Raw genomic sequence first — 9431 nt, 5'->3', positions numbered from 1 at the left:
ATCGGACCCAAAAATACGAATTAAGCAACAAGGGAAATAGAATAATTTTGAAACTCATTCGAGTGAATATTGGGGAGTTCTGTTTCCATTAACCGACTTGCGATTATTTCTTAAACCACTTATGCATTTTTATCGCATGTATTAAAGAATTTTCATTTTCTCGACCAAACTTCAGACTGAACCTGGCCATGGTATGTAGGCGCGTAGAAGACAGTTCCAAAACAAATAATAACATCTATAAATCGTATGGATTTGTTCGCAAAGAATTGCAAACGTATGGAAAGCAGTAACACATGAATCTTCTCCGTATGCAGCAGTTACAATACGAATTATGACGTCTGGAAATCCTATTGAATCGTTCAAAAGGAGTTCCAAACGTGTAGAAAGTAGTTACACATGAATCTTCTCCGTACACAGCAGTTACAATACGAATGATGACGTCTGGAAATCCTGCCAAATCGTTCAAAAGGAGTTCCAGATGTGTAGGAAGCATTTCCACACGAACACACTCTGTACAAAGGAGTTCAAAAGGGGATTTACAATTGAGTTACAAACGCCTTCATATTTCCAATTTTTGGTCCAAATGAGTGGAAATGAGTTTCACAGCAGTTCCAATGCAGATTTTGGTGTTCCAAAGCAGTTTCAAACGGGTTCCTAAGCAGTTGCAAAGCAAAAATTTTTCCCTGAGTTGCAACTTTGCCATGACAAACTTATGGCAAGTTTGCAGCAAGTATAGCATGCTATCTCGGTTACTGCATGTGTTATTATTTTCTTTCATACAAATCATTTTCTGTATGGCGCATTTTTCAGCCACACCTTTATAGTTTTTCTGCAACTTCAAGGCGTGAGGAAGGCATTTTTTTTAACACAGCAGCTGCAAAATAAAATGTAATACAGAAAACATTAGATGAAGTGCAACACAACAGTGATCAACACAATTATTTTTTTAAACTAACAATTACAGTTCGCATTGGCACTATAATCATGAGCTAATTTGGGATTATCAATTTAAATTAATATTTTGCAAGGTTACAAACTATTTAAGTTAACAATTTTTTTCAGAAGTGAACTTTCAGTGTACGTTTGAAGGTTTTCACCAATATGCAGCAGTCGACCTGAAGACTCCAGCTGGAATGCTAATGTAACTCTCTTTAAGAGAAGTCAACACACATGAAGAATTCCCTAAATAAATGCAGAGGCCTTAAACTTTTAATCCTTCTAATTGAGCATAAACTGATTCGAAAAGTAATTCCAGTTAATTTTTTGCAACAGCTGACCTGCCTCATTTCAGGGGCAAAGTTTGCACAATAGACAAATGGGAAAATGAAACAGTATGCAAGAATGGGTAGTTGTGCAAGAATGCAATGAATTGACCCACTCTAACACATCAAATATAAGTCCAGTCCCCATTGAATTGCAAGAAAAGGTGCACAGGAACATTCTTGGTAATTTTCCTAACTATGATCATAAGTTTATGTCTGGTACATGTGGCCATACATTGCAATTGACATATCCACCTACCTAAAACCGCTTCACAAATTCTCAACTCCTTGAATGATTTCTTGGGAGCTGTCCCTTGCCAGTTTAATTCTTGGCTGCTTCATTAGTAAAAAAAAATTTTTTACATTCTCACTGTTGCTTTTGCCTCATCTGCTGTACCGGCATAAGTACTAATGTAATCAACCTGATCAAGAGGAGAGAGAAATATTAAGCAGCTAAAGAGCATTTCAATAAATCTACTGGAGATCACGATTAAAGAATAGCCCTATTAATGTTAAAATATTTCAGAAAAAAAGAATGAAAATATTAATTTATTATAATATCTACATGCTAAATACTTACAAAGGATATCATGCTTTCCTCGCTGCCAAGGAATCTTTCAAATTCCATTATAGCGGAAACACTTTTGAGAGGCAGTGATGGGAGGCCATTGGGTCTTAATAACCTTTTCTTCCCTGGCATCAATTCGGTCATCAGCATTTCATGATTCATTATTATCACATCTAGTTTGCTGCTTAGCTCTGCGACCAATTTACTCAGGACATTCATTTCTGAAAAATATTTAAATTGCATATCATGTCACACAGACTATCAATAGACAAAGTCCATAAGGCCAAAGCTAAAAAGCAAATGGTACATGTTCTAGGATTACCCTTCTATTCTGATTGTTTATGACTAATTTAGATAGTATATTTCTAGTTCATTAACAAGCCTAACAAAATTTTTACTTGACAGTACGTTATTACCTACTTTTTATGGCCAAGCAACATAAAAAATAAATCATTAGGTCCTCCCTAAGTGCAACAAATATTCTTAGACAAGTCAAGAAAAGGCTTAGCCAAAGTTTAAGAATGAAATCAAAGTAACACACTATAAGCAGCTACAAACAGTGCGTAAAATATTCAGCATAGCTTACCAGATCTGTAGTTATCAATGCTTTCTCTCTTCGGTCGCTTCTCCTCAGTTGTCTTCTCATCCTCCGATAAAATAAGTGAATCGGAGGAGGTTAGTCGATGAGGTGATGAGGTTGGGCAGTCACTGAACGTCGTTTGTCCAGTAATAGATGGATGAATGGGTGGAGGAGAAGGAATTTTATGTTTAGGTCTTGAGGTATTTCGCACCTCATCTGAATCATCAGAGTCATCCATGTTATGGCAAACAGAAATCCGCTTCCACCCTTTACTTGGTGATACATCTCTGTCACTCAAGAACCTCCTGTTTGGTTTCCTCTTTCTTTTTCTCATGTCCAAATCTGTGTCCAAATTTGAAGTTTCTTCAGCTTGCTTAGCTACAAGGTGAGCTTTTGAATAGTCATCTAAAAATCAACAATAAAAGTTTTAAAAATTAACTACAGTTTAAGACAAAGGAAATTAACAGGTTAAGAATATAGGAAAATACCATAATATCGCATAACACATATGTCATGCTTATCCCAGGTTGGCAGAGGGTCAGCTAGGCGAACAATAGCCTTTGATACTGAAAATTTTGTAGCTGCAGGAGGCCACAGCACTTGTGCCCTTGAGCTGGCTGGTGGCAGTGGTCCATCAGTTACTATCCATTTCGATGGAATAACTTCACAATTATCCTCCTCCATAAATTTCACCACAGCAAACTGAAATTATTATTATTTTTATTAAAATACTAGCTGACCCGGCGAACTTCGTACCGCCTAACATTCAATGAACTTATAGTTTAGTTGCACCATTTATAAATAAAGAGCGGCTGTATCGTTTTAATAATATTTGATTTATTATAAATTAAATGAGCAAATATTGATGAAATAAAAATAATACGCATTCAGTTGTTGGCTATTTGTGTTATTAACCGTAAAAAAATGTTTTTAGGTCTAAGTCCGTAGCGTATACTTGGCTCGTTCACGGGGCAGGTTAACGCAACGCTAGACCGACGCTTGACTGATGCTCAAAATAGTGTAAGAAAAGCCCCTATGAAGCAGCATTCGTATCAAATGACTTTAGGCGCGCCAGTTATAGTATCTCTGTTTGGAAAAAATGCACTGCGTAAACGTGCTGCATGCGTAAACGCACCACGGTGTGCCCTACACATTCGGGTTTAATGTCTTGCGTCAAGCGCCTTCTGGTAAACAACAGTTTTTGTTTTGTTATCAGGTGCAAGATAAAGCGAATGAAGCTAAATAAAAATAGCGACGCGAAGCAGGGACGCAGCGAGGGGGGTTTTTGGGGGTTAAAACTGTTGGAAGTTGCGATCATATGATATCAGCTGCGATTATACCGATGGGTACACCATCTAGCGGCAAGTATAGGAATTGCATAGTCGCTACTGGTATCTATTTACTTTTGTAGAGAGGTAAATATAAATAAAGCATTGTTGGTTGTGCTCTTGTCAAGCAAAGGTGGTGTATTTATTTTTACTGATTCCCTGTCCCAGGAGTGCAGTTCTGGTAATATATTGGGCGAGTTTATACCAAGAATCACGCTCTGCTAACAGGTTATGGGCCCAGACTCAGGGACGTATAGTGAAAAGTAATATTTATTTGAAAACAAAAAAAGAAAAAAAAACATACACTACCTAGTGAAATACTGTGAAGGCGAAAACTAAAGATGGAAGTAATATCGCAAAATACCATTCCACGTTTAAATAGAAGGAACTGGAATGCATGGAAGGCAAGGGTGAAAGCGGAACTTTTGGCGAAGGAGGCATGGGAGGCGATTATAGGATACGGAGATGAAGACAGTAATGTGACTAAGCAGAGTACGACGAGCGATGCAAGGAAAAGAAAAACAAAGGCAAATCTTATCGCACTAGCCATTTTAATGCGAACTGTCGGAGACGAACTTATAAACGACATCGCCGATTATGAAGTAGCGAGAGAGGCCTGGAATCATCTGGAAAGGGTTTGTTGCCAAAACACCGAATACGGAGCCGCAATGAAATTTAGAGAACTCGCAAGTTTCAGGAAGACACCAGGTATGTCTATTCAAGATTATTGCAACAGTATGATGGACATGAACCGATGTTTAACACGGAACGAATTGGGTCTCACGGATAGACAATTGGCCGCAGTTTGTCTTACCGGATTGCCGAAAGAGTACGAAATAACAGTAAAAACATTAATTGCCCAAAAAGAAAACCTCACCATGTCCGTAGTTAAACAAGTGTTAATCGAGGAAGAGGAGCAAATGGATCTTGGAGTTTCTCACGAAGCGTTGAAAGTGCAGAAGAAAAAGTTCTACAAGCCCAGGAACAACGCTAGCGGCGACTTTGGGAGTAAAAGGGAACACCAGGAGATAAGAAAACAGGAAATGAGAAAAGAAGGCGAAGCTAAAGTTTACTGGTGTTATGCTTGTGGTCAAAAGAATGATCATATTGCAAGGTTCTGTCCTTTAAAAATTGAGGAGAGGAAGAAAGAAAAACAAGCAACCGCAGGAGTAGTGACCAGAGAACATGTAGCATTTTGTGCGCAGAGAACTGAAAAGAAAGATGATGGAATTTGGGTGGTTGATTGTGGGGCGAGTGATCACATGAGTAACAGGAGGGATTTGTTTACTAGTTTCACAGAATTAAAAGGGACTGTTGCTATGGGGGATGATGCGCCTGTACAGATTGAAGGAGAGGGAGCTATTTGTATCCATCTTTCTGATGAGTGTGGTAATATTGATATTACTCTTTCAAATGTACTGTATGTCCCAAACATGGGGCATAATTTGATATCTGTAGGACAATTGGAGGAGAAGGGCGTTAAATTCGTGACAGAAGGGGGCAAGCAGGTGGCATCTAAGGGAGAAAGGACATTGTTTAAGGCCACAGAATTAACAGGTTGTATTATTTATCAACAGTTGGGAGCTCTAGCATTGCAGATATAAGAGGTGCTTATCATGACAAGAGGGCGTGTAAAGTGACTTTCACTACTTGGCATGGTAGGTTGGGGCACCCAAATTTGGATGCTATGAAGAAATTACAAGTATTGACCTCTTTAACTAGTAAGAAGAAAATGGATGAGGACTGCTCTGCATGTATCCAAGGAAAGATGAGGAGAGAGTTTTCCTACTGCAAAGGATGACAGAGTGAAGAATGTGCTAGACAGGGTTCACACAGACATCATGGGACCAATCACACCAGCCTCATTGGGACAAAAGAAATTTATCATCACATTCATTGATGAAGCGACCAGGTATGTTTCTGCCACAGCCATCAGAAGAAAGAGTGAAGCTTTGGAAGAATTCATGAAATTCAAGGCCAAAGTGGAATTGCAGCATGACAGGAAAATAAAGCAAATCCAATCTGATGGTGCAGGAGAGCTGACCAGCAAAGAATTCCAAACTTTTCTGGAGAAATGTGGCATCACGCATCGTAGGACAGTGGCCTACACACCTCAACAAAATGGATTGGCCGAGCGGATGAACTTGTCACTGTGCAACACTATCAGGTGCATGCTGATCCTGGCGGAGGTGCCTGGTGCATTTTGGGCGGAGGCTTTGAAGACTGCTTGTCATGTGAGAAATCGATGCCCATCTAAACCTCTGGGGTTGAAGACACCTTTGGAGATATGGAAAGGGAGAGCACTGAGAGAAACTGATTTTTCATACTTGCGGGTGTTTGGGTGTCGGGCGTGGGCATGGATTCCTAAACTGAGCCAAGAAGGGAAGTTTGGAGCCAGGGCAGTCGAATGTATGATGATGGGGTATGAAGACGATGTAAAGGGGTATAGACTCTGGGTATTAAAGGAGAAAAGAGTTATTGTGGCACGAGATGTAATTTTCAGGGAAGCAGTTTTTCCTATGAGGCCACAGGAGATGGAGCATCACCCAGTTGAGCCTCCACAAATGTTTGAAATGCAGAAAGATGGAACAGACCAAGTGGATAGTGAACCAAGGTTTGGACATAGGGAGACACCGAATCTAAGGGAGACGCCACTCAGGGGAGGCCGAGCAGGGGATGATGATGGAGAGGTGGTGTATCCAGGGGAGGCACCACTAATGGGAGGCCAAGGAGAGGATGATGAAGGAGAGACACCATCCAGGGAGGCGCCGGATCCAGGGGAGGCACTGCTCAGGGGAGAAATAGAGCAACAACCCGGGAACGAGCATGACCAGGAGGGTGCCAAGGTAAACGAAAACGATGGTGGCAATCCAGCCCTTGGGGGACAAGCGAGAAGGAAGCACAACCCAAGAGTACCATGCCGCCTACCATGTTGCATGATCACCAAAGGAGAGCGGAAAGGGACCCTCATTGACGTGCCAACTTCTATAGGTGAGGCCTTGAGTGGCCCACAGGCTGCTGAATGGAGGGCAGCCATGGAGGAGGAGCTGTCTATCCTCAAGAAGATGAACACCTGGAGTTTAGTTAAACGATCTGAGGCGGGAAATGTAATTGGCAGTAAGTGGGTATTTGCCCTTAAAAAGAATATCCATGGAGAAATTATAAAATTCAAAGCAAGACTTGTTGCACAGGGGTTTAGGCAAATTGCAGGGGTTGATTTTTAGGAGACATTTAGCCCAGTCATGAGGAGAAGATGTCTTAGATTACTAATGGCTATAGCAATTGAGAAACAGTGGGTAATACATCAAGTTGATGTAATATCAGCTTACCTGAACAGCCCATTAAACATCCCTGTGTATATGGAGCAGCCAGAAATGCATTTGATGGAAGGGAAACATCCTAAAAATTTTGTTTGTAAACTAGAAAAGAGCCTGTATGGTCTCAAGCAGTCGGGTAGAAATTGGAACCATTTCCTACATCGAATTCTTTTAGATCTGAAATTCTATCAATGCAAATATGACCAGTGTGTGTATAGGAGGGAAACTGTAATTTTAGGTATTCATGTGGATGACATATTAGTCATTGGTGAAAAACTGGCTGTTCTTAAATTTAAAGCTGAATTATCAGAACTGATAGAAATAAGAGATATAGGGGAAGTGACAAAAATTCTGTCCTTGTCAGCAAAGAAAGAGGAAAGTGGGCTAACACTGGACCAAAGTTTGTATGTAGATGAGATACTCCACGAGTTTGGTATGGGTGACTGTAGGCCAGTGGCGAGTCCTTTGGACCAAAATGCAAAGGACAGAGAGGAGCCAAGTGAGGAGGAAATTTTTGATAACTACATGTATCGCAAAGGGATTGGATGTATTTTGTATGTAGCAGGAGGAACTAGACCAGATATTTCATTTGCCATTTCAAAGTTAAGTCAATATTGTGAGAAAGCTAGCCATAAGGATTGGCAAAATGTTTTACATGTACTGAGGTACTTAAAGAGTACTAGGAATTATAAGTTAAATTATGTAAGAACTGGAGAAAAAATTAAGGTATATGTGGATGCAGATTTTAATAATTCTCAAGATGGAATTTGCATCACAGGTTATGTAGTCATATTTGCAGGTGCAGCAATATCTTGGAGGAGCCACAAGCAGAGCTGTACCGGAACCTCTACAACTCACTCAGAATACATGGCTTTGTATGAAGCATGTACAGAAGTTGCATGGTTAAAGTATTTTTTCCAGGAATTAGGAGTGGGAGAGTTTGTAGAGAGTCCAATAAAAATTTGTGTTGATAACATGGGAGCAATAAAGTTAGCTGAAGGAACTAATGTCTCTGAAAGAACGAAGCACTTTAGACCTAAGTTCCATTATGTGAAGGAATTAGTACAAGAAGGGACAATAATTTTGGAGTATGTTCAGTCGTCAAATAATTTAGCTGATCTCTTGACAAAAATATTATCGGGTGTGAGGACTAAGATGCTCACTCAGAGATTGGGTTTGATTTGAATATTTTTGTTTGTGACTGTATTTAGACTGTGATTTGAATGTACTGTTTTTTTAACGTGTAAATTTTGTTCAATTACTGTATGTAATTTATCAGCTGATTTAAATGATTGAGGGGAGGTGTTGGAAGTTGCGATCATATGATATCAGCTGCGATTATACCGATGGGTACACCATCTAGCGGCAAGTATAGGAATTGCATAGTCGCTACTGGTATCTATTTACTTTTGTAGAGAGGTAAATATAAATAAAGCATTGTTGGTTGTGCTCTTGTCAAGCAAAGGTGGTGCATTTATTTTTACTGATTCCCTGTCCCAGGAGTGCAGTTCTGGTAATATATTGGGCGAGTTTATACCAAGAATCACGCTCTGCTAACAAAACCCCCCCCCCCAAAAGCTCAGAGAATCTTTTTATAAAACATTTGGTTATTAATATTAGGGGGACGGATGAGTCACAAAATATTTAACTATTCACACAGCCGCAAAACCTACCATTTTGAGCCTTTTATCCCAGAAAATGTCTGGGGAGGGCCCCCACACCTCTCGCTTACCTTGGCGAGTTTTCTATACCCTACAGACCCGCCAGTATTAGCTGCGCCTATCCTTAATTCCTAGCTGCGCCCTTGAAGCGAAGGAAGAAATACAGCGGATGGTTTACCGACTCGTAAACATACCACATATTTACCATGAAAAAATCGTGGGTTTTCACTGACACATGAGAACAAACATTACAAAAACTGAAAGACTGACCATGCGATTTGTTAATCGTTATCACGAATTGGAAATTGAATACGTTTAAGCTCAAAAGGGCATATAAGTTGGGATCATGGAATCATCGGATTGACAACTTCCTCATATTTGAATTTTCCTTTGAGTATAGTGGCGTGAATCACTTTCATTATCAGTTTTTTTAATAACCAAACACGTTCCGTTGGATAGTTTTGGTTGGTTTACGTTTCGAAAGATCATGAACACAGAGCCTACCTTTAGCTGTAAATCGTGCCGTGGTAAGCCAGGTGCGTCCAAGGACTTTAAATATTCAGATAGATAGACGGTGACTTCGTCTTCGTTAATTACAAAGTTAAAAGATTTGAATTCATGCAGAGTACACGGACATTACTGATAATCAACAATTGCTTGGAGATTTGTTTACACACACGGAATTTATGTGTTTGTTGACAACTCAATTCGAGCT

General features: G+C 39.9%; 1 protein-coding gene across 1 annotated transcript; it reads right to left on the bottom strand.

The window, feature by feature from the left end:
- Positions 1–1830: 1830 nt before the first annotated feature.
- On the bottom strand, positions 1831–3094 carry LOC124169539. Its single transcript, XM_046548177.1, has 3 exons — positions 2899–3094; positions 2417–2815; positions 1831–2051 (listed from the first exon to the last, which is right to left on the bottom strand). The coding sequence occupies exons 1-3, from the start codon at positions 3092–3094 to the stop codon at positions 1831–1833; spliced, it is 816 nt and encodes a 271-aa protein (XP_046404133.1).
- Positions 3095–9431: the final 6337 nt, after the last annotated feature.

Source organism: Ischnura elegans, chromosome 12 (assembly GCF_921293095.1).
Source record: "Ischnura elegans chromosome 12, ioIscEleg1.1, whole genome shotgun sequence".
NCBI classification, from domain to species: domain Eukaryota; kingdom Metazoa; phylum Arthropoda; class Insecta; order Odonata; family Coenagrionidae; genus Ischnura; species Ischnura elegans.
Note: the sequence above shows the minus strand (reverse complement) of the source record. Positions and strands in the feature narration are given on the sequence as shown.